This window comes from Rousettus aegyptiacus, unplaced genomic scaffold (assembly GCF_014176215.1).
Source record: "Rousettus aegyptiacus isolate mRouAeg1 unplaced genomic scaffold, mRouAeg1.p scaffold_m13_p_10, whole genome shotgun sequence".
In the NCBI taxonomy this organism is placed as follows: domain Eukaryota; kingdom Metazoa; phylum Chordata; class Mammalia; order Chiroptera; family Pteropodidae; genus Rousettus; species Rousettus aegyptiacus.
In genome coordinates, this window is record NW_023416285.1 from 70,989,369 (window position 1) to 71,016,553 (window position 27,185).

Genomic DNA, 27,185 nt, shown 5'->3' on the forward strand with positions numbered 1-27,185 from the left:
AGATAGGTCTTTTGGCACCAAGAAATCTACCTGATAACATTAACTATTTATCATTAATATCATCAGCTCCAAGACTCTTTTACAAATTAAAAAAATTCTACTGTCTAAGAATATCATCATTTTCTTTCTCACATTCCAGAGCTCTCTTTTTCCCTATAACTGGGACACGCAAAAAAAAAAAAAAAAAAAAAAAAAAAAAAAAAAAAATGTATTATATTCTAGAGAGCTGAATTAACTCATCTAGAAAAAAGGGTGACACTGAAATAGGCATCATTAGAAATGTTTTGTCTTTCCTTTTGAAGATCAAACATATTTGAGGAGTCATACTTTGGATATTTTGGAATGGTACTGGGTAATTCCAAATAGAAACCAGGGTCTAGAACAGAGCTTGGCACATAGTAATGTTAAGTAAACATTTTTTTTAATTTAATAAATTAATAAAGATGGTCACTGCAAAAATTCAAAACAAAGGCAATTATAATAAACAAAGTTTATTGATTAATCCATAAATATGACATTTTTTTTAAAAAGGTATAAACCAAAATATTGCCTTCAATTAACAAAATGAGGCTCTCCTTGGGTGGAAGATTTCCCTATCCGGCACAGCTCTTACAGCGCTGAAGACCATTCTCGTTGCAAGCTGTACACTTCAGGGCTTTGAAAGAGTCTGTAAAGCAGTTTCGAAACACTGACATCTTGCTCCCATGGCACACGGAGCATGGAAGAAAGCCAAAGCCTCCACAAGAGGGACACTCGTGTGGATGCTGCACTCTCTGTATCAGGTGGCGGGGTGGGACAAGAGAGAATAGAAAATGTGTTAGCATGAACAACTCAGTCAGCCTTCCTGTCTTTCTATATGTTGATGGTCATAAAAATAATAATAGTATAGTATGGCTATGGTCTGGAATCACCTACCATTAATATACGTTAGACTCAAGGGAGAGGCTAGCTAAAGCTTCCTTCATTGAACCATTGATGGCCATCGATAACATGATTTCCATTTGTAATGTCTGGTGCATTTTACATCAAAGGCCACACACTTCAAGAAATCCATCATGTGAAAACACATATTTACAAATCAAAAAATTCAGGAGATGATTGCCATTAAAGAAAAATACAGTAACATTCTCTCTATTATCTCTTAACAGTTTTATGTCTGTTTATTAAATAGTATCACCAGTAGTGAATCTGGAAAATCAGAAAATTAAAGGCTGAAATGTGGAGCAGCCACTATCAGCTGGAGATCTATTGTTAAAACTCACATTTGAATAGTGCTTTGTTTTTTAAAAAAGTACTATTCAAACGCATTATTATATAGAATCTTCCCTGGCTCTACTCTTCGCATAGACACTTTCTATAAAGCAGATAATTCAAGCAACTTTTTCCTCATTTTGTATTTAAAGAAATAAGTATTAAAACCTTAAGATATTTACCTAAGTCCATAAAACTTCACACAGTAGCTATCAGCCTTTCTACCTCAAGTAAAGATAAAGTATTCTAATAAGTAGAACAAAACAACTAAGCTGTGTGTTCGGGATAATATTTTGAAAATAATTTATACACGTTCCTATTTGCTTTTTTGAGCATGTAACCTTTGCTGAAGTCCACTAGTGGTATCCATCAGCTGGGAGGAGATTAGGAGCCATTATAAATGAATACAAAGAGAAAAGTGAGTGAATACCAAGCTTCTGACTTGCAAAATAGGAATCTGCAGCAATGTTTGAAAGCACAGCTTTCAGAATAATGGCTGAAATAAAGCTGGGAAATCTGGACCCATATACATACACACTCAAACATGCTTTACATACTTATACATACACATAACTTTTCTCTGGAGATTCACATCACACATACTAAGTCTCAAAAAAATTCAGCAGAAAAGGAACCTGATTAACTGGGTTTAACCTACCTTTTCCCTAGCACATACAACTATAAACTCTTTTCCCAGGAACAATTATAATTCTATAATTCTATCATAATTACTACTTTGTGGGAAGTATTTTGGAAAACATTGAGTACATGATTGCCTTAAACTTTATATAGTTCCGACCACTTTTGAGATACGCATTTTCTGTAGATAGTGGGATTCATTTGCAATTACAGTTTGACTTAGCTATTATGTCAAGATGGCAAAATCTATGTAATATCTCATTTTTATTGGCAGAGAATTACTTTGATGGAAAGCAATGGCTGCCAACATAAATGACACAAACAAGGAACTTTATCAAGTCTGTAGAGACTCAAAGCTCTTCAAAAAAGTTTTAGTGTGTGTGGAAATTCAGTTAGTTTGTAGATGGCTTTTGTTATCTCTTTGTGCAGGAATTGACCCCAAAAATGGTATAGTGGACTTATCATTTTTCATAATATTAAAATGTCTTTAGAAAAAAATACTTTGAGTAAAAGTAAATCCAATGATGGAAAAAAGTGTAGTTTAAAAGAGAATATAAGAAAATTAATTAAGTAATGGTGTATTCATCAAATTTTAGAAAGAATATGATAAAGAAAATAGACCTTGACATTTACTAGAGCTATGCCAGAACGTTGTATTAAAAAATATTTAATGACTTGCACAGCAAGAGCACCGTCTAGTTAGAACAGATGCTGGGCTGGCCTAGGTCCCAGAGAAAGGATCTACAGCACCCCAGAGTCCAGTACTCACTCATTAGTGCTGGATTATGAATACATCTGGATTCCAAGTAAAACAGGATTGTCGAACTTTGGAAATAAATATATGGGATGCCCAGGTATATTTGAATTTCGATAGAAAATAAATAATATTTTGAATAAGTACGTGCCAAATATTCTATGGGACATACTTAAATTAAAAACTTACTCATAATTTATCTGAGGTTTAATACAAGTCAGCATACTATATTTTATCTGGCTACCCTTATAGGAGACCTGCTAACAGGGAAGAAGAGAGATGCTTGGGTGTCTTGAGATAGCAGCTATTTACCAACCAGTATAAATTACTTTAACAATCAGTACAAACATTTTTCAATATTTTCAATAACTAGTATAGCTGCACCTGTGCACACTGGCCAAATAGTAACTCCTTCTATAACCCAAGACATCTATGAATGACCAAATTCTTGAATAGCATATGGTTTTCCCATAAAAGATATTTGTGATGACAACAAAAGAACAACAAAACTGGAATGATTTTGAGTGTTAGGCAGTTTCTAGGCTCACTCACAGCGTAGGTCACACACTGCAGACACTAGGCTCATAGCACACAGAATTCAAACTGGTAACCCAACAAAATTAAAAATTATTTTACAACTTCGGCCTGCAATAGAACTGACACAGATTACTTTCAAAGGGCCAAAATACCAAAAGTCCGCTGTTTCTTAATAGTTTATCCACAAGTCAGAATAAATAAATTTCTTAAAATTACCATATAAATACTAAAAGCTAAATTGTCATTTTTAAAGAGAATCACAAATGGACCAAAGGCCATTCTAAAATAATGTCATCAGAATCCATATAATACTGTTATAAGGTCTATCTTTTTTACTCAAAGGGTTGTTAATAGGATTTGATGAATTAATTCATGTAAAATGAATAGAATATTGCCTAGCACATAGTAACTATTCAATAAGATTACTCATTGTTAGCTATTATTTTATTAATAAATCCTATGTGAAGGGATTTTTTTTAACTGTTGCCTCAAGCTAAATTGCTTGTGTTCATATAACACAGCCATTTTCCATCATTCTTACAGTCATTTTATTTAAATAACACTTCCGTGCTTAGTCTTCTGGTTTAAGGTGTTTCCCTAGTAAGAAAGGGAAAGTAAATGTGTTCAATTCATGTGTCAACGCTGATGTCTTAGAGCACAGTGTTGGAAAGATTATGAGGCTACTTTCATTCTCGAGAAAAAAGATTAATTGTTTCAGCTGTAAATTTGAGAAAGGAAAAGGATGGCTTACAGAACCTATAGAGTCTATCCCCAATTCTTACATCAACCTGATATAATAAAGGCTATTTCATTTTACAAACGAGGAATCAAAGCCTTTTAACGAGTAAAGAAAATGTTCAGGTTACAGGGGAATTAGAAAACTGGGTATTGGAGAACTCTCTTCATGAGCAAATACATGTTCTTTCCTCTTCAACAGTAGTTTCAACTTTTATTTACATCCATTTGTTTCTCAAATAATATATTATGTAAAATTCCCAAATGTAAAACAGTGAAGAGGATAAATGCTGTGACTAAAGCAGAGGTGGAGGTGGGTGGGAATGGGTCTTGAGGCCACCCGCTAAAGCTCTTCCAGTGATCCATTAGCCTCTAGGAATCTCATTTCAGTTACATCATCCAGTACAATCTACTTCATTTATTCTTCTAATAAAAATAAATGATTCAGTCATTTCTAGTTATCTCCTTCAAAGAGTACTTTTGTTACACTGGAACTCTGGTTCTAGCTTAAAGATTCCTTGCAAAGAAAAAAATGCTGACTGTATTAAATGCTCCTGTGTCCTAACTACAACACTTTCATAGAAAGTTTTTCCCCAGGGCAAAATGCAAAATGAGCTAAGGAATTCCCCAAAACTCAGATAAAGATAATAATAATAACAAGAGTCATTATTATTAGCAGCAAAGCAGACTTCCAGTTTCAATGAAGAGGTCAACTACAGAACTTTGACTTTCAAGTAACTAAGGAATCTAGGGTAGTGCTTCAGTGTCCTAGTGCCTGGCAAAATGAGAAACCATGCAGACTTGGTTGAGAATAGCACACAGAGTACTAAATCTATAGAATATTGTTCCTCTGATAGCGGTTTATGTTGAGGCATTCCTCTTTGGAGTGGAATTCAAGAGAAAAAAAAAAGGAATGAAAAATTATCCTCCTTTTCAGCTATTTCTTCACATATTCTTGGTGAAGGACTTCTTAAAAATACTCAGTGGTTGAGATTTATTCATTCATCCCACAAATATTTAGTGAGTATCCACTCACTAGGCACTGCACAAAACATTGGGATATAGCAGTGAACCAGATCCTTGTTCTCTTAATAACAGCAATTATCCTCACCCTTAGAGCTTTGAATAGGTTCACTCCATACTGCATTCATCTGCATTGAAGCACCCAATAACTCCCAAATGTTTATCAAAGGTCCAAGAGACAAGGATACAAGGGTGGACTTCATAAATGATAATCAAATGTACTTCTTTGTAGTAATAACTCAAATTTAAGAAATATAGAGTTTTTTCTGTTATTTAATATAGAACTAGGATGCTAAGATCAAAAGTCTTCAGTGTCTTCTTCAAGATCAGGAAATAAATGTACTTCTTATTCTTAACCTCAGATCATCTAATCCTATTCCAGAAGAGCCTAAAAGTCTCTTATTAAGTGTTCTACCAAAGAGTAAGGAAATTATCTGAGTTTCTGTAACCATAAACCCCATCATCCAGATTGTATATAAAGTAGACTTAATTCACATAACAAACTGTCAAAGAGTGCACACAATACATAATCATCTCTGGATGTTCAGCTTTGTCTGTATATTTTGTTTTAAACTATATTCGGCAATTTCATTCAGCAAATACTTGTTAAGAGCCTAATAAACATCTCTCTGTCTGAACAATCTGCTAATAAACAAAATCTTACTTGATAATTAGAGTTTCTAGCACCCTCAAATTTACAGAGTTGGCAAAGAAGCCACTGAACAAAATGCAGATACATAAGAAATTTGTAGCTTATGATACAAAATATATAAGCCCGAATGTATAAGTCTGATTCTTGAACCCAATGAGATGTACTGCCATAAGCCTACTTAAATAGATATTTATATTTCAGAGAGAGACAGGCTGAGCACATGGCTAGATTTCTCCAGTGGGTAGGTGGTGCTCTAAGGCTGTAGTTTCTGAATATGCTGTAGCCATCACCCCACTGAGAGGGGCCGTCATCCAGAATGGGTCAGGACAAACTCTGACAGCTACAAAGCCTTGTACGGTCAGCTCCAAAGCCCTATACAGAAAGTCTGTGCCATTTCCAGCATCCTCGCTGTGTAGCTGGGCATCTTACCTCTGTTCCTCATGAACAGAGCCCTCAGAGAAGAATTAGGCTTTATCCAAAAAAAAAAAAAAAAAAAAAAGTGCAAAAACTGGACACTGTTGGCAACCTCACTAGAAATGACACCAAAATGTTTGCTCATATCCTTAGAAAAATAGCAAGGCAAAAGCTTACTTATAGCTTCTCTACCATGAGAACTTCAATCCAGTACCTGCCATAACAAGGTGTTCGTTAATACATCTCAGGTTCCCTTGCTTCCTCTATGTGAACACCAGCAAGATCAGTCATTTGTCTTGGTTATTGCTTTAGGGAAATCCTTGCTCCCCTCTTTGCTTCTAATCTTTAGCTTGTTTATTAATATAAATAAATATATAAATATAAATAAATTTTACCAAAAATAATTTTTTATTCATATTTTTCACCCAAACACTCCTTTACATAAAATATTGATTTTTATCTTCTTTTTTTTATTTTTTTTAAATCAATTAACTGCTTTGCCTTCTCAAACAAAATAAAACAAAAAACAAAACCAAAAAATCTTGGGTGAAAAAGTACTCAATTCAAAAGTATTCATTTAGTACTCATTTGCCAATCCTTGTTCCAGGCATTATAGGTAAAGAACAGAACAAAATAGACAAGAATCTGTGTCTACCTGGGGCTCATATTCTATCAAGAGAATCCCTTGCAAACTGTCTCGGGAACAGAGCCCCCATTGGGGCATCTAGCCTTATCAAAACCGTCTCATACCAGCTATTGCTATATTTCACTTGTTTCTGCTGCTTTTGGCCAGCTCCTCATGTTTGAGGTCACTGACAATTTTCATCAAAAAATCAGACCCACTCACCTTCCCAGAGCAATTTTCACTTGGACAGGATGTATGCTAAGATCCTTAGATTAGAAAACTTGAAATTATTTGCTGACACCACTTCTGATGGCTCAACTGCAACTGCTAACCGTTTTCCTTACTATCATCTCAGATAACTGCTGAAAACTGGGGCCTGAATTACAAGGAGCAAGGCATTCATAGCCTACTATATAGCACCCAAGTAACAGCAAATTAGAATTTGGTAGGATCTGTATGGTATCTCTCTAAAGTTATCACCAATTTGCCCACCTTCCATGATGTCCCACTAACATCAGAGCCTAGTTCTAAAACCTAGTTTGTTCCCTGGACCTAATGCTCTGCCTACCTCACCGTAAACTTCTCACCTGGGCCTTGGGGCCTGCCATATATGGTCAGATTTCCCAAACACCAATATGCCACTTAATTCAAGGATGATGGCAGCAAAAATCCATGGTTAAGATCATGGGCTTTGGAGTCAGGCTGGTTAGAATCATGAACCAAACACTGTCTGTAGGGCCTTGAGCAAATGATTTAATCCTCTGTGCCTCCATTTCCTTGTCTATAAAATAGGGATAATAACAGAACCCACCTTGCAGAGTTGTTGTGAGATTTCAATTACTTATTACACAAAATACCAAGAATATTACTTGCTACATAGTAAGTACTCCATTGTTTTCTACCTGCTCCATTGCCAAAAGCTAACCAGAAGAATGGAATGGATCTGAGTCTTACATCCCTTTTCCACTTTGCGTGGCTCCTCGAAATGATTCTCCAGGACCAGTCTCTTGACTTGGATTAGTTTGCATTAAACGCAAGTCCCTTTTACAGACACAGTTCAGGGCTTTTTTTTTTTGGATGCCTTCAAATTCTCTTTACTGTTTTATTATATGGGCAAATCAGCCCGACAGAGTTATAGCACTTTCCAACTCCTATAATATTAGAAGCCAGTATCATGCCATTCTTTTCAACATTAAGAATAGTCTTAAATGTTTGTGTCTTATTTATGTCATTGGGAGAATGGAGACAGACTTAATGAGAGAACAAAATCTTCTTTCCAAAATTATTTGAGCTGAGAAAGAGAGAAAGGTAGGTTAATATAGCATGGTGGTGTTAATCAAGTTGCAAAATTAAAGAATTATAGACTCAAAGGAATAAAAGTGTATAAATAGCTAAGTCAATAATCGATCTTTAAAAAGGTTAATGAGAGAGTTCACCCTATAAGAATATAAAAGTTGCTACTAAACCACAATAATAAATATAGTATGATATTAGTACAACAAGAAACTTATTAGAGAGCTCAGACAAAGACCCGGGTATATATGAGGATTTACTATAATATAAAATTGGCACAACAAAGCAATAAATAATAGATTATTTAGTAAATGATGTTAGGAAGTTAGTCTACCATATGTAAGAAAATAAAATTGGATTTTGATATGACCTAGATATAATAAAAGTTCAAAAGCACAAAATATTAAAAAAATTATAATGGCTTTGATTATATTACAGGATTTCCATTAGGTGACCATGAAAGAAGTCAAAAGAAGCCAAAAGGAAATATTGCGATGATTCAAATCAACAAAAAAATTAATATGTATGAAAATCAAGAAAAAGGCATTTCCAGACATGTAATGAGCAAGATCTAAGAATACACAATTTACAGCAGTAGAATCAGTCAAAATCTAACAAGCATACAATGAAATGTCCAAACTCATTGGCAATCATAAAAACAGAAATCAGTAAAACAATTAAAATTAGACAACTGTAAATTAGAGAGCAATGTAACATAATTGTCAGGAATATGGGAACATACAAAATCTCTTTCTCTATAAGAGGGAGTGTTGAGTGGTGCAATCATTCTGGACCTTTATCTGGCACTTCCTGGAAAACTAAGTATATGCATAAGCTCCGACCCAGCAATTTCTACTTCTAGAGAAATCCATAAAAAACATATTCAACACTGTTCCTTGCAGCACTTTTTGTTTGGTAGAAGGAGGTGGAGGACAGCTAAATGTTCATCAGTGGAAAAGTGGGTAGGTAAAGAACAGTGGGTGGGCTTCATGGAGTTTCACTGTCCAAAATAGTAGCCACTAGCCACATGTGGCTATTTGAATTTAAATTTAAGTAAAAAAAAATTAAATAAAATGAAAATTTTAGGTCGTCAGTCATGTTAGCCACACTTTAAGTGCTCAATAGCCACATGCAGCCAGTGGCTACTATTTTGGATAGAATGATACAAAATATCTCCATCATCAAAGAAATTTCTATTGAACAGTGTTATCATGAGAACTATACAGCAGTTAGAAGAAATAGTTAAATGTTCACATAGCAATATAGCTGTTACCTAAAAACAGTGCCTAGAGAAAATAATTTGAAACAAAATTAGATATATTCTATGACATCATTTACATAAATTAAAAATATGCACATAAAATAGCAATACACATTAACCAAGTTAAGTCACTTAAATAGAAAGATGCACGTTAACCCAAAATAGTGGGATTGGAGTATAGGTACAAACTACAACCATAAGATTTCAACATGAAGGAGTTTTAGACTATCATGTGCACATCCTCATTGTGTTTGTCTTTCTGGCCAAGGTTACAATTGAATAAAACATGATGTCTAAAACCAAGGAGCATATAGTTCATTTGGGGCATGAAATAAATACCCTCAAAAATACAAAATTCAAAAGACTTTTTGATAAGCGCCCAACAAAAAGAAGGTTACAGGAATTCAGAGGTGGACGAGATCAAGAATGATTTGGGGGAAGAAGTAATACTGCATACAAGCCTCAAAGATGGTAGAGGAAAATGGGGAATTGGAACAATGGTACCCTAGGCAGACAGAACAGTTTACACAAAAAAAAGGGTAGCAACAAACCATGAAGAGTTCTTTCTTCCAACCAAAGTGGAAGGAATGGTAGAGAATCGAAAACAAGACCAGCACAGGAGACTAAATCATGAAGAGCTTGTAGGGGCATATAGATACTATGTAACCAGATTGCCTAGTTCACCTGGGAATATCCTGATTCATGTTTGCTGTCGCAGGGTAATTATTATCGTACCCCTTTCACTTTCAAACTGTCCTAGGTTAGACAATAAAATTCGTGATCTTCCTACATACAGAGAAATATACTGATAAAATATAGTTTAGCAGAGAGGTATTAAGGACTTACTAGCTGCATATTGATGAGGTACATTATATATTTGAATAACTATTTTTCTGATGCTTAAATTATTAGTATAGGAACAAAATTAAAATGTGCACTTTTGGACAAATAGCTCTGTAATCTTTAGAAGATATGAACTAGTCTATGAGAAAAATAGAATAATTTAAATAACCAACACTGACTCTATTACAGAGAATTGGATTCTAATAAAGCAGACTGGAATTTTTATCTAATACTATGAAGTTGTTGAAGCTACAACTGAAGTCACTCTACCTGGAGCAGACTTAAAGGCAAGTGACATCAAATGAAAACTGCAACATATATCCCATTACAGATTTGTAAAAACATGGGAAAAATTCAATTAGGAAAATTTATTTACAATCAGAATGTGTTTAACATTTATATTACTAAAAATAAATTGCTAAAAGCACAATTACCTCAATTTTGGTTAAGAGGTCTTGCAGTTCCCCTGATTCATTCATTGACAAAATTTTCTCAGCACCCTATTAACGAGAGGGTAGGAGGGGGAAGAAAATCCTTTTTGTTAGTATTGGAGAGAACAAAGTTTTAACTAGGAAGGTTTAACCTGCAAAATACTGAACATGATTCTTTCCCTCAGATCTACATAAACTTACAACCAAGAGGCCAAAAAGAAGAATTTTTTTTTTCTTTCACATATCCTCCCATCTAGTAAGGCTTACTATGGGCAAGAAGACTGCCAGCAGGAAGTGAGCACCAGAAAGCCCACAAATTGTCATATTAAATCCAGATATGAAAGGTTCCCTCATACCCTTCAGAGTTGTTTGGGAAGCCTGAAGCCAGCTATACCATCTGAAAAAGGAAGCCTTTGAGTAAATTCCCAGGCTGGGCTATCTCTGCCATATTTCAAACAGTCCTGGACATGGCCTTCCTTAGAGTTATACATGTAAAGATAACAGCAGCTAAAAATAATAATAAAATTAATAACCACCAACACTGATTAAGCATACACAGTAAGCTTGGCACCTAGCATTACCTAATGTGATGTGGCAGATTCTATTAATAGAAATTGAGCCTCAGTGAGATTAAATTATTTCCAAGTGACCCAGAAAGGCAAGAGAGTGGGAATTTGAACACAGGCGGGGACTTACTCCAGAACTAATGTTTTTAACTTTTAAAACTTCACTGTGAAAATGAGAATGGGGGCAATATATGCACTTTCTATCAAACTCTTGTTTCTCCTAACTACCACATTTTCCTTTCCTTTCCAATCTCTTACATTTTCCCACTCTACTTCCTAATGTATAGTCATAGAAGGAGGAAGAAGGAAAACTTGGGGTAATTATTTCTAATCAAAGGCAAAGACCACATCTGCTTGTTCACATCATGTCCCCAGCACAGCATGCTGAATCCACTGTTGATTAATCAACAGTGCAGGGAGAAATGTTATCACACAATAAATACTTTTTATATTACTATTTGTGCTGAGCAAGATGGAAAACACAAAGACTCAGTTAAAAAATAAAAAAGGTCTTAGTTCTTAAAGCAGGTTACAATATACTTTTATGTAAACACAAAACAAAGTAACTGACAGTGTGGAATGGAAAATGAGTGCCAAATAAATGATGCAGAATAAAAGGGTGAGCTAGGAAGTCACAAGCGGGCAGGGAAGGGAATAGAGATCTGTTTATTGAGGGTAGAGTAGGATTTATGAGGTTGGTGTCGTTTGAACTGGACCTTGAAGATTAGGTGAGCTTTCTAAAATAGGATAGGCAATTCCTGTCATCATGTATAGGAACCATTAGTTCTGGGTTTCATTTTACTTCAGTTTATCTTATATAATTCATGTTATTTTAATAACCATCAGAAGTGTCAACTTGATATATTAAAAAGCACTATGAGTGAATACACAGGGCTACAGAGAATATATATATATATATATATATATATATATATATATATATATGAGACAGGTTGTATTTTTTTATTTGTGGGTACTTTTGTCAGGAATATAGACATACACACCTAAAGTGAGAACAAAGGTAACAAAAGCACCAAATAAAATATTAAAGTCTAAAATATAGTAATAGCTTTTGCTACATGTTATTTTTTAATTTATTATTATTACTTATCCTTACAGAACCTGGTCTTCCCATCCAAGTACTAAACAGGCCCGACTCTGCTTACCTTCCAAGATCAGACATCAGGCTTATTGAGGGTGGCATGGCTGTAGATCATGGACTGTGGCTCCACTGGGGAGTGAACCCAGGACCTTCTGTGTGTAAATCAGATGTGCTAACTGCTACATTATGGAACCACATCTGCTATATGTTATTTGTTTAATGGGAAAAGTCTCTGGGGAATTTGACACTTGAACTAAAGCACTAAGGAGAAGATATGAGTCCTTTTTTTTTTTCAGTGAAAGAAAATGCACTGCAATGCCTCCAAACAAATTGAATGTACTAGAGAAGCTACCACACATCTGCTTCCTAGCTCTTATCTTAGCAGTCAGTTTGTTTTACTCAGTTGTTTAGGATGGAATGCAAAGGACAGGAAAGGACTGTCTTGTTACCCTTAAATGCATGAAGTTTGCTGGGCTTTGGTCAAATAATCCTAGCATCATCACTACTATGGAAGTAGAGTCCACGTTTCAGGAGAAATGCAGACTTTGCCCACTGGAAGCAATGTACCTAAAGGCAGGATAGTCTTTGCTCCTCATGACACCTGGGTGGCTAGCACACAGGTGGTATACCAAGTGCTTAAGTTGAGAAAATTTTGCTCTGTTACAGAGACCTGGGGGTTACTCTCCCATGTCCCTCTCGCAAATGTTGCCACTCAGCATGGTTTCCACCCTCTGCCTGGATGGTATTTTACTAAGAATGTCAGATATGAGTTTCATAGTTTTTAAATATAGCTCCACATTCTATTAAGCATTCTATTTTCTGGCATAGTTTATCAAGATTTCCAAGATACCTGTGAAAAATTACTAGTATATTTTTCAATTAATTCATAATTATTTTTTTCTAAAAAATTAATAGAATCCTGCAATGACAATAGTGACATGTTAAATGTTTTACAGATATTCGCTCTTTAAATCAGTAGTGCAAAGTAAGTGTTATTATCAAAATTTTTGAAATGAAGAAACTAAATTTGAAGAAAATAAGAAATATGTCCAGAGCCTATCAGTTCATCAATATAAAGCCTGCCAGATCTAGAAGTCAGGCACGCTAACTCCAAAACCTATACTCTTTCCATTGTGTCATGCACGCTGCCTCTGATATAACATAACTGTATCATGAAAAAATGGTACAGGCAACTCCTAGTCTAGGGAACATGGCAGGCTGTGGTTAGGATTCACTGTTGAGTAGGTACCCAAGGAGGTCAAATGAATAAAAGTTTTTGTCACTATGACTCCAAACACAATAGATGTGCCAGGGAAGCTACAGAACATCCCAGTTCTTTTCTTAAATCTCAGCCCCATGGCCATTCAGTTATTTCTAATATGCCGCATTTGCCAAGAAAGGACTTATTTCATTATCCTTCAATACATGAAATTAGCTTTCCTCTCAGTCAATACTTCCCACCTTAAAATTCTGAGCAGTGAGCTGTGACATGTGAACAGCCACTTTATTTTACATATAAAAACATCTTAAACAAAGATAAGACATTCTACATAATCTTTTCTCATATATGGATCACAAAAGAAGAGACTTATACCCTCAAGAAACAAGAAAATTGTGGGGAAAAAAATAGCCCCCTGCTGACTAGGACTGCCAGAACACTTGCCCATCATTTTTGATCCATGCATGTGCAAAGTGTGCCACCATATGCATTATACATATGTCCATCCATTCATTTCCAAAGTCAACATTATTTTGAGCCCCCATTATGGGTTAAGCATATGCTAAGTGTGAATGATATAACAATGAGATTAAAAAGGCAGCCCAGGGACTTTTGAAGAGGACAGATGTCAAACAAAAGATCATATAAATGAATGTAAACTTACAACTGTCATATATACTACAGAAGAGGCATTTGTATGAAAATGCTATAAAAGCATATAATAAGATGAATTTAACCTAGTCGTGAAGGTTAAGGCAAGCTCTCTCCATAAAGTAATGATTAAAAAATCTTTAAGAAAAATATTAACTGAGCACATAGACAGAATGAAGGAAGGAAATTAATTAGAACAATAAGGTTACCAAATAGTAGTGTACATGACCCTTTTCAGGCACCTTCCTATCATTTAAAATAAGAAAACAAAACTTCCTATTATATTTTGCATAGTGTTATGGATCAGTGCCCTGGAGGAAACATAGGTAAGATTTCAGGCCATAGTATAAACAATCTATTTTTCAAATAAGCTGAAGAAAATAATAGATTGGTATAAATCAGCTTATATTTAACACATTCTTCTAGATTTCTTGGAAAAGATGTTAGGTCAAAAGTTTGCAAATACCATTATTAAAAATAAATAAACAAAATAAACAAATGTAAACATTTAAGTACTTTTTTCTTAAAAATTATTTAAAATCACACATACAGATTTTAGCTATCTGCATGCTAATATGCCTCCATGTTGATAATTAGGTTCTAGTTTCCACATGCAATACCATGTTTGAAAACTATTGATCTGATATTTCTGAGAGGTCCAGATCTAGAAAAAAATGTTCTCACTAACCAAAAATAAGCAAATTTTAACTGTTCGTATGCATATATATTATAGATATTATTTTATTTTTACTTGCATTTATTTATACACCACTTGATTTTTCTAAGAAAACAGCTTGCAGTCAAAGATCCACACAATGATATAATGCAGTAAAATCTGAATAAGAAATGAGGCCATAAAATTGTCCTAAATAAATCTCAAAATGATCTCAAAGATTGAGCCTTAAATTGAATTCTGACCCAGTTCCTCAGTTGAAACAAAGTTTTACTTAGCAGAGTAGTTCAACAATGCAATGCTTTACATAAGACTTTAGATGAACTGGGTGATATAATAAATAATGCTCTTGCTTTTTAATTACCCATAAAAATATAATCTACAAATAAATGCCATCGAAGAATTGCCTCTTGAATCAAACAGTACAGGTTTTCATCTATCCTCCTAGCTTCAACAAAGCTCCTTTTCTCTCTCACTGAACAGCTTTTCTATCATTTATTTCTCTCTGGAATATCTTCTAGAGACTGGGATGAAACCTAAACTCATTAGAATAATCTACAAAGGCCCTCATTATCTGGCTGTATCGATCTTTTCAGCCCTGTCCTTTAATATCATATGCTCCTACTATTCTGAATTTCTCTCCTTCTCCTGGTTCTTCCATGAGATAATATGCCTTTAAACATGCTCCATCCTTTGCCCAAATTTTCTTCTATCCTCCCAATCATCTTTTTCTATAAAACTCCTGCACAGGATTCCAAACCCAAATGAAATATTATCTTCTCAATAAAGTTTCTTTAATTTTCTCAGACAAAAATCAGTCATTTCCTCCTCTGTGCTCTCAGATCACATTTTGTCCCACCGCACAGCAAGCCCCAGTGGTGATTACAGGGACTACAATTTCTTCAAGGACTCAGCACTTTGTGTGGTACACTATAGATACTCAGTAAGTATTTGCTGTGTTTATATCTTCAGACTTTTTGTAGTAAATGAGTCTTTAAATTCCAAATGGCTGTTTCTTGAAATGACTGCTGATTTAAAAAGGAAAACCAAGGAAGCTCATGAATCAAATGCATTTTGGTGAAGGTAAATCTGCAAGGGATGAAGCTAATACGATTTGATGATAGAATGCCAGATACCTAGAGGAATGAAAGGGATGAACACTGTGTAAGTGATCACCCCTAATCCTCATCTGGGCACTTGATGAGAAGTGGAGAGTAAATCACTGAAAGTTGTACTCTCTGATGCTGACCAGGAGGCTAGGATTGTGTAGTGTTGGCTGCTAAAGAACCTTCTGCTGTGTAAACAGGAGAGCAGATGGCAGCGGTGGTGTTCAAGGAGTTTGACCAGCACCGAATATGATGTCTGTTAAACAATGCGCTCAACGTTTGTCGTGTGGCTGTCATGCCTACCAGAGGATACTAGTCACAGAGTCTTGATGACAAAGTTAAAATTTACTTTAGGAGTTAGTTTTTGATCTTCTCCAGGACATGAAAAACTCCATGAAGGCCCTGAAATTCTTAGGCCTAGAAAATGTTCAAAGCAGATGCAGCATTATCCCACCAATGTCTTAAAAAGGCACAGTAAAGTTTCTGTGGATAATCTCATTCTAAAGAGCATAGCTTTTTCGTGTCCCTGGCAGGAATAATTAACTGCAAATTTAACTAAACTAGTTGACTGTTTTGTGCAATTATGTAATACAGACCTTTGGGTATTAGAAAATGCCTGTCAAAGAAAGTGATTTTAGTTGTATATAATTAATTTTGAACCACTTTTTTCAGTATAGCTATAAAAAAAAAACAATTTCTCATGGAGCCCAATGTTGATTTTTTCATTAATAATAAAAGCCATGTCATCAAAATAAGTGATCATGGGGATGTATTATTCTCTTCTCTATAGCAGTAGCTATCTCTCTGGCTTTTTTAAAAAAATAAATATCAAATCATATAAGAGTGATATGAAGGTTAAAAAAAAAGTATTGGGTTTGAGCTAGAAACCAGAAGACTGTTCTATTAATAGATTTAAGATTGCTGCCTCATGTGTCATAAAATTCTCTTTGCATAAACCGATTTTTAGAAAGCAGTGATTAAGCTCAGCAAAAGTTTTTTGAATAAGACTCTGGAATAAATTCTAACACCCCCACTTACAAATTAACTTGGACAAGTAACATAAACTCTTTAAGACTCATTTTCCTCATTTATAAATGTTTACAGTGCTGCGAGAATTACATGATATGATACGTGAGTCCAGAGCAATGAATAATAGGAATTCACTAAATAGTAGTTGTATTACTATTATTATTATTATTAAACTCTCTGAGAGCATTAGATCTTAGAATCAGTGTCAAGCATTTGTCCACAAACATTTTCTATCTAGAGTCAATAATTAATAAAAGATAAATGGAGATCTATCAAAGTCTTATATCATCGTTGGATGATATCACCATAAAGTGAAGGGGAGGGAGCTTCAGGTAAAATACTAAGATGAAAGATTCAATTTTCTGAATTATTAAAGAGAAAAGTTGGTATGAAATGTGAGGACTTTTCAGACCATAAAACTTCTGAACTTAGTTGTAAAATGGCTAAAGTATTCTTTATTATAGAAGATATAACTAGCTTTCAGCTAGTGCTCTCTGAAGAGTGAAAAACTGAGGGTAGTTAGGGTAGACCAATATTGCTGAAGAAAATCAAATTGATTGTTTTTCTGGGACAATATGAATATTTAATCACTCAGCAGGAAAAATATTTGAGTAAAATCAAATGGTGAAAATAACGTAAGTGATAAATATAATTAGCTGATCAAAATATCAATTAAAATTTCATTAATAGGAGAAAGCTCCATCTTGAATGGGCCTTAATCCCAGGTGAAATCCAAGGATGTTTAGACATTAGTTACTATTTATTTATTATTATTTATAGATGGACCTGATGAAGGCCTTATCTATGGAAGTATGAACAACATTCAGTAAACTAACAGACTTGGCACCAGGGACTGGCAAGAACTGGAAGATTTTACTACCCCTAGGTCTTAAGAAAATGGGGATGGTATTGTACCATAGAACTACACAAAAATGTAGTCTTGAAAATGGGGCTGACAGGAACTCAGGGACTGCCAAAACCACACCCCAGGATTATGGGAACAGAGATAAAAATACCCCAACCTCTCTCTCCTGCCTTATTCAGATGTCCTGCTCTAACCTCCTTCTGACTAAAATCACAAGTAAAGAACTAAGAATCAGAGGGCAAAGGCATCTGTGTGATGCCGTCTGTAAAATTTGCTTTCCTGAGGCTTAGAGCAGACCAGAAAAGGGTAGAGAATATATCTAGAAGGGAAATCAGAAAGTAAAAAGCACGGCCAGCAATGAATTATATGATTTCCATCATTCTATCAGGGTTGATCCCTGTTTGAGTTCATTTATTATGAGTCTTTGGAACAAAAGAATGAGGATGAGAATCTTCCTGTAATCCTAGGGTGGAAGAAAGTAAATCATCCAGCTAACAAGAGAGATGTTGGGAAGGGATTGGGGTAAAAATTGTGGAATCCGCCAAACATTAAGTTCTGTCTCTGCTATGTATTTAGTGTATAAGCTTGAGCAAGTTACTTAGCCCCTCAAAACCTGTTCTCTCAGCTATAAAATCTAGAGAAAAATATCTCTAGCATGTAGAGTTGTAAGAAATAAATGAGCTAATTCATATTACATGTTTAGCATGGTACCAGGCACATACAGAGTCTTGGAACCAAGAATAATATTTGTTTATTCTTGTTGTTATTTTCAGCAGACTAGTAGACGTAATGGATTTTTCCATTGAGCCTAATTCAGACTCATTGTCAACTGTTTTCTCTTTTAAAAGCATCTGCAGTGACCTTTTCTTATTGGGACTATCATATTTCTATTAATAGTGTGGGAAGAACCTTAATTACTCCTGTTCCACTTTCACTATCCAGTCCCCATTCTCCTTTTTAGTAAAAAAAAAAAAAAAAAATGTTCTGAAATTTGTAGCACATAGTGAAAGACTGTTTTTCCCTGACTTCTATGCTGTCAGATATAGCTATGTGATTAAGTCGTTGCCAGTGAGAAATGAGCAGAAGTAATATACACAGCTTCCAGGCCATATTCTTAAAAGCAATTTGATCATCCCATACTTACTCTTTTTAACTTTTAACAAGATTCACCCCAACAGAGAAGTTGAAACAGATGAATTATTCATGCAAATGAAAAAACAAACAAACAAACAAAAAAATTCTGGGTAGCAATACTTCTATTAGAAAAAATAGACTTAAAAAAAGCTAGGCTGTACCCTTACTGGAATAAAGAGCTGTGTCACAGTTGCCAACTGCTAAGCCTTGCATCACTTACCTCGGAACCTCAAAACTGCAGCAACACACCTGGAGGAGTTTGGAGAAACAGCAGAGTGAGACATGTCCCCAGATCTCTCCCCTTGAAACAACAATAAGCTAAACATCTAAAACTCAACTAAAACAAACAAACAAATGAACAAACAAAAAACACCTAAACTGCACACCAGTACATCTGAGCATGGGATCTGTGCATATGAGCTAGCACAAGTCAGAACCCCAGGTTTCAGGCAATGGACTGGAGAAATAAAGAAGCTGCCTCTCTCAGCCACCAGAGCCCCCTGTAGGATAAGGTGGGAGGGGCGAAGGTGCCACTAGGTCTCTGAACAGCCCTAACTGGCAGTGCTGTGAGCTCCATGCAGTTGGTAGCAGGGCCAGTCATCAGGGCAGAAAGCAGAGAAGTGAGATGGCAGAGAAACAACAGTTGCTTTTTATAGGCCATGGTTGCAAAACATGAAGCATAGCCACAGCCCTCAACCCCCAACTCAGAGGGCTCCATCCCCCATACCCTTTGAGACCAAACACCACGGAGCCCCAGGAGAATCTGAGCAAACACTACCCAAACTGTCTCTACCTGACAGACACTGAGACTGAGAAGAGTGAGCATGATTAAACATCTATAAAAGAAAAAAAAAAGCAAAGCATTATTAAGGCCTTATATAAAGCAGGGACCCAAAAGGCTTAGATACCACCTACTGGAAAGCAAAAGAAAAGGGCCTTCTTTGCAAAATGCTAGAGAGATCTTTATGTAATAAATCATCTTTCTGGAAGAAAAGCAGAATATACTTCCATTAATACCCAGGCAGAGAAATAGTACATTAAACACCATGAACAACCAAGGTGACACGGCAGCTCAGAAAGAGAAAAATCTCCAGGAAATAAACTTAAATATGTGACTTAAATAACAAAAAAATCAGGATGATACTTCTAAAAAAACTCAGTGAGTTTCAAAATGAGTCATATCAACACTTTCAAGAATTGAAAAAACAACTGGATGACCAGAGCAAGGGGATTAAAACCCTCAAAAAGAGCAGAATAGATCTTCTGGAGATTAAAAAACACACTACAAGGATTGAAAAATGATTTAGCAAGCTTAAGAAATAGAGTCGACCAAATGGAGGAAAGGATCAGTGATATAAAAGACAGAAATCTAGAAATAAACCAGAAGGAAGAAGAGAGAAACCAAAGTATGAAAAATAATGAAAGAGAAATTCAAGAACTAGCTGATACCATCAGGAGAGGAAATATAAGAATAATGGACATTATCAAAGGCAAGAAAAAGGAAAAGGGACTAAAAAGCATTTTCGGATAAATAGTTAAAGAGAACTTCCTAAATCTCAGGAATGAGCTAGAGCTTGAAATTCAAGAAGTCAACAGAACACACAATTATCTCAATCGAAAAAGGCCTTCACCAAGACATATTTGATTAAAGTTATCAAAAATCATGATAAAGACAGAATTCTCAGGATAGCCAGGAAGAAAGAAATGATAACTTATAGAGGAAAACCCTTTAGATTATTCTCAGACTCTTCAGTGCAAACTGAGAAGCCAGAAAGGAATGGAATCAAATATTTAAACTATTAAGCGAAAGGAACTACTAGCTTAGAATAATGTATCCTTACATTATTCTAGCTCTCCTTTACATTTAATGAAAGAGAAATTAAGACCTTTCCAGACATACAAAACTTGAGGGAGTGCTCCGAGACTTGCACTACAGGAAATACTGAAAGGGGTCAGCTCACCTAAATGAAATGACAAAAAAAATACATAATTAGGAGTAAGGTGACTATCAGGCAAATAGAAACACAGGAGTGCAACCCTTACTAAGAACAAGGCATTATAAGCTTAAACATTAAGAAGAGAATTGTTATTATAGCAATATAGTAATGAACATTCAGCATACATAGGGACACATTGAGATATCAGTGACTAAAAAAGAAAGATTTCAAAGATCCAAATATACAAAGGGGAATGGAGATGGGGCATACACATAAGAAAATGGACTACTGCATATATATAATTATCTTTACATATTTGTAATGGTAACCACACAGAGAAGATTCAGAACTAAAGCATATAACATAAAACAAGAAGAATCAGAGTCAAAACCCACAAAAAGCCAATCAAAATAAAGAAAACAGAAACACAAGGACAAGGATGCAATTGAAACATTAAGTTACCAGAAAGCAAAGGATAAAATGGCTATAAGAAGATCTCATATTTCGATAATCACTCTGAATGTAAATGGATTGAACTTACCAATAAAAAGGCATAGATTGCAGAATGGATCAAAAAACAAAACTCAACCACATGCTGCTTCCAGGAAACACATCACAGCTCCAAAGACAAATATAGACTCACAGTAAAATGGTGGAAAATGATATTCCAAGAAAATACTAATATCGGACGAAAGGACGAAACAAACTTCAAAATAAAAAAGGTCAAGAACGATACTGAGGGACATTTCATAATGATAGAGAATCATACACCAAGAAGACATAACACTTCTTAAAATATATGCTCCCAATCAGGGAGCCCTGAAATATGTAAGGCAATTACTAACAGAACTAAAGGGAGAAACAGACCAAAACACTATTGTAGTAGGGGAACTAAAAACTTCACTATTGGATATGGACAGATCATCCAAACAGGAAATCAATAAAGAAATAATATCCTTAAGTGACACATTAGACCAATTGGACATAATTGACATATATATAGAGAGCCTTCCATCCCAAAACAGCTGCTTATACATTCTTCTCTAGTGCGCATAGAACATTCTCAAGGATTGACAACATACTGGGACACAGAATAGCCTCAACAAATATGAGAAAGTTGAAATCATACCAACCATGTTCTCTGATCATAATGCTTTGAAACTAGATATCAATTGCAAAAAGAAATCAAGAAGAACCACAAATACATAGAGATTAAACAACATGCTACTGAAGAATAACTGGGTCACAGAAGAAATAAAAAAAGAGAGATCAAGAGATACATAGAAATGAATGATAATAATAGTACAACATATCAAAACTTTTGGGGCACAGCAAAAGCAGTCCTAAAAGGAAAGTTCATATCATTATAGGCCTATCTCCGAAAATAAAAACAAGTCTAAATAAACTAATTTTTCATCTTAAAAAACTAGCCAAGGAAGAACAAATGAAGCTTAAAGTCAACAAAAGGAAAGAAATAATCAAAATTAGAGCAGAATTAAATGAAATTGAAAACAAACAAAGAAAAATAGAAAAAACAAATGCAACAAAGAGCTGGTTCTTTAAGAAGTTTAATAAAATTGACAAACCCCTTGCTAGACTCACTAAAGAACAAAGAAAAAGGACACAAATAAACAAAATCAGGGGGTAAAAAAAAAGAGAAATTATGACAGACACCACAGAAATACAAGGACCATACAAGAATACTGTGAAAAAGTACATAACACCAAATTTAATAGTCTAGAAGAAATGGACCAGCACTTAGAAAAATAAAATCTTCCTTGACTGAATCAAGAAGAACTGGAAAATCTAAATAGACAGATCAGCAGTATGGAAATTGAAACAATCATCAAAAACCTACCCAAAAGTAAAAGCCCAGGACCAGATAGTTTAACCAGTGAACTTCACTAAACATTCAAAGAAGATTTAATAGCTATTCTCCTCAAACTCTTCCAAAAAAAAAAAAAAAATCAAAGAGGAGGCAATACATCCCAACTCATATGAGGCCAATATGACTCTGATACCAAAACTGGATAAGATAACACACAAAAAAGAAAATTACTGATCAATATCTCTCATGAACACAGATGCAAAAATCCTAAATAAGATACTAGTGAACCGAATACAGCAACATATTAAAAAGATTATATGCCACGATCAAGTGGGCTTCATCCCAGGGGCACAGTGATGATTCAACATACACAAATCAATTAATGTGATACATCGGATAAAAAAATTAAAAAATAGGAATCATATGATCATATCAATAGATGTAGAAAAAGCTTTTGATAAGATACAGCATCCATTTATGATCAAAACACTTCACAAAATTGGTACAGAAGGAAAATGTCTTAATATAATAAAGGCCGTGTATGACGAAACTTCAGCCAACATTATATTTAATGGTGGAAAACTAAAAACCTTTCTTCTAAGATCGAGAACAAGGCAAGACTGTCCACTATCACCGCCATTAATCAATATAACATTGGAGGTCCTAGTTAGTGCAATCAGACAAGAGAAAGATATAAAAGATCCAAATAGAAAACTAATAAGTCAAACTGTCACTATTTGTGGATGACATGATTCTCTCTATAGAAAACCCTAAAGACTCCACAACAACACTACTAGAAACAATAAGCAAATACAGTAAAGTCTCTGGATACAATGTCTCCGATAAGAGTCTAATATCCAAAATATACAAAGAGCTCATTAAACTCAATAACAACAAAAAACAAATGATCCACTTAAAAAATGGGCAGAGGACCTGAACAGACAGTTCTCCCTAGAAGACATACAAATGGCCAACAAATATATGAAAAGATGCTCAACATCACTAGCTGTTAGGGAAATGTAAATCAAAGCCACAATGGGATACCATCTCACACCTGTTAAAATAGCTATTATCAACAGGACAAGTAATAACAGATGTTGGAGAAGATGCAGAGAAAAAGGAACCCTCATACACTACTGGTCAGACTGAAAATTGGTACAGCCACTATGGAAAACAGTATGGAGGTTCCTCAGAAAAATAATGATCTACCATATAATCCTGCAATCCCTCTACTGGGTATTTACCCCAAAGTCTTGAAAATCCATATCTGGAAAGATATTTTCACACCAATGTTCATAGCAGCTTTATTCACAGTGGCCATGACATGGAAGCAACCGAATGTCCTACGATAGATGATTAGCTAAAGAAGCTGTGGTACATATATACAATGGAATATTACTCAGCCATAAGAAGAGATGAAATACTGCCATTTGCGACAACATGGATGGACCTTGAGATAATCATGCAAAGCTAAATTAGCCAGATAGAAAAAAATTGAAACTCACATGATATCACTTATATGTGGAATATAATCCTAAAAACAACAAATGAACAGAACGAACAAGCAGAGACTCATGGAAATGGATTATAGACTAGTGGTTACCAGAGGATATGAGGTGTAGATAGTGGGGAGGTAGACCAGGTAAAGCAGATCAAATATGTGATGACAGAAAGCAATCTAACAATGGGAAGTGAACACACAGTGTAAAAATTTATGTGCCTTACTGTTAAAATGTACAGATGAAGCTTATTGGATTTGTTAACTAATGTCACCATAAAATTAATTAATTAACTTAAATAAATAAATAAATAAAACAGACTATAATAAAAGACAAAGAAAAACATTACATGATGATAAAGGGATAAATCCAACAGAAGGATATAACCCTAGTAAATATTTATGCATCCAACATAGGAGCACATAAATATATAAAGTAAATATTTACCAACATAAAGAGAGAGATCAACAGTAATACAGTCATATTAGAGGACCTTAATACCTCATTGACACCAATAGATAGATCTTCCAGACAGAAAAATCAACAAGGAAACAATGGCCTTAAATGACACACTAGATCAAATTGATTTAATCGACATTTTTTGAGAATTTCCCTAGAAAGCAGCAGAATATACATTCTTTTCAAGTTCGCATAGAACATTTTCATAATAGACCACATGTTAGCCACAAAACAACCATCAATAAATATAAGAGGACTGAAATCATGTCAAGCATCTTCTCTGACCAAAATGGCATGAAATTAAAAATCAATTACAAGAAAAAAAACAAATATACACAAATTCGTGGAGACTAAATAACATGTTACTAAACAATAAATGGATTAACAGTGAGATCAAGGAAGAAATCAAAAGATACCTTGAGACATATAAATATGAAAACACAATGACTCAAAATCTATGGGATGCAGAGAAAGCAGTCCTAAGAGGAAAATTCATAGCACTACAGGCCTACCTCACAAAACAAAAACAAAAATTATCTTGAATAAAAGATTTAACCTTACACTTAAAGGAACTAGAAAAAGAACCACAAACAAAACCCAAAGTGAGTAGAAGAAAGAAAATAATAAAACATTAGAGTGGAAATTAATAAAATAGAACCTAAAAAATACAATACAAAAATTAATGAAATCAAATGCTGCTTCTCTGAAAAGTTTAAAAAATTGATAAACCATTAACCAGACTCATTAAGAAACATAAGAGAGAGAAGACATAGATAAATAAAATTAGAAATGAAAGAGAAACAGTGAAAACTGACACCACAGAAATACAAAGGATTATAAGAAAATAATATAAGCAGTTATATGTCAATGAACTAAACAATCTGGAAGAAATAAATAAATTTTTAGAAACATACAACCTTCCAAGACTAAGTCAAGCAGGAACAGAAAATCTGAATAGACCAATTATTACTAATGAAATAGAATCAGTAGTCAAAAAACTTCCAATAAACTAATTCTTGGACCACATGCCTTCACAGATGAATTTCATCAAACATTCAAAAAAGAATTAACACAAAAATATTCAAGATAAGGGAAGATTCCAAGCTCATTTTAAGAGGCCAACATTACCCTGATTCCTAAACCAAAGGCATTACCAAAAAAAAATTATATATATATATCTCCCTGATAAAGATAGATGCAAAAATCCTCAACAAAATATCAGCAAACTGAATTCAGCAATACATTAAAACTATGATATACCATGATCAAGTGGGATTTTTTGAGGGATATAAAGTTGGTTCAATATCCACAAATCAATTAATGTGATACACCACATTAACAAATTGAAAAATAAAAATCATGTGATCATATCAATAGATACAGAAAAAGCATTTGACAAAATCCAGCAATAATTTATGATAAAAACTCTCAGTAAAGTTGGAATAAAGGGAACATAACTCAACATAATAAGACCATATGTAAAAAACCCACAGCTAACATCATACTCAACACTATAAGTATTTTCCTTCAGATCAAGACAAAAATGCCCACTTTCTTCACTTTTATTCAGCATAGTATTAGAAGTCCTAGCCATAGCAATCAGACTAGAAAAGGAAATAAAAGAGATTCAAATAGGAAAGGAAGAAATAAAACTGTCATGATTTCCAGATGGCATGATACTATGTAGAGAGAACCCTAAAAATTACCCGCCTATATGGTCATTTAATCTGACAAGCTGCTCAATAAATGGTGTTGGGAAAATTGAACAGGTACATGCAAAAAAATTAAAACTAGACCAGTAAACTCTGACATTTCTCTTAGTAAAATTTTTTTCGGACTTATCTTTTTGGGCAAGGGAAACAACAACAAAAATAAACAAATGAGACTACATCAAACTAAAAAGATTTTGCATAGCAAAGGAAACCATCAACAAAATGAAACAACATACTAAATGGGCAAACATATTTACCTATGATACAACTGATAAAGGGTTAATATCCAAAATTTATAAAAAATTCATACAACTCAACACTAAAAAGACAAAAAAAAATCCAATAAAAAATGGTCAGAGGACCTGAATAGGCATTTCTCCAAAGAAGATATACAGATGGCCAATAAACATCTGAAAAGATGCTCAAGGTCACTAATTATCAGAGATATGCAAATTAAAACCACATTGAGATATCACCTCATACCTTTCAGAATGGTTATCATCAATAAATCAACAAACAAGTGTTGACAAGGATGTAGAGAAAAGGGAACACTTATGCACGGTTGGTGGGATTGCAAATTGGTGCAGTTACTTTGGAAAACAATTTGGAGGTTCCTCAAAAAAATTAAAAATAGAATTACCTTAACTCCTAGCAGTTGTACTTCTGGGTATTTATTCAAAGAAAACTAGAACAAAATTTGAAAAGATATATGCACCCCTGTATTCATTGCAGTGCTATTTAGAATAACCAAGATATAGAAGCAACTGAAGTGTCCATCAATAGATGATTGGATAAAGAACTTGTCATACATTTATACAATGAAATATAACTCAGCAATTAAAAAAAAATGAAATCTTGCCATTTGCAATGACATAGAAGGACCTACGGGATATTATACTAAGTGAAATAAGTTAGAAAAAGACAAATACCATATGATTTCACTTATA

At 34.4% G+C, this 27,185-nt stretch overlaps 1 protein-coding gene across 3 annotated transcripts in view; it reads right to left on the bottom strand.

Moving 5' to 3' along the window:
• Positions 1-475: 475 nt before the first annotated feature.
• Positions 476-27,185, bottom strand: part of GRXCR1 (glutaredoxin and cysteine rich domain containing 1) — a 112,492-nt gene continuing 85,782 nt past the window's right edge. The window contains exons 1-3 of one of the 3 annotated variants that reach the window (XR_001594831.2): positions 19,024-19,400; positions 10,462-10,527; positions 735-773 (exon numbers count right to left, since the gene is read on the bottom strand). Coding sequence is in view for 1 of the 3 variants with exons in the window: in XM_016127978.2 (XP_015983464.1) it covers positions 594-773; positions 10,462-10,527 (246 nt within the window). In the remaining 2 variants the exon portion in view is untranslated. Of the gene's footprint in view, positions 774-10,461; positions 10,528-19,023; positions 19,401-27,185 lie in introns of those variants that run through there. The other 2 variants (XM_016127978.2, XR_004953126.1) reach the window with 2 other exon arrangements.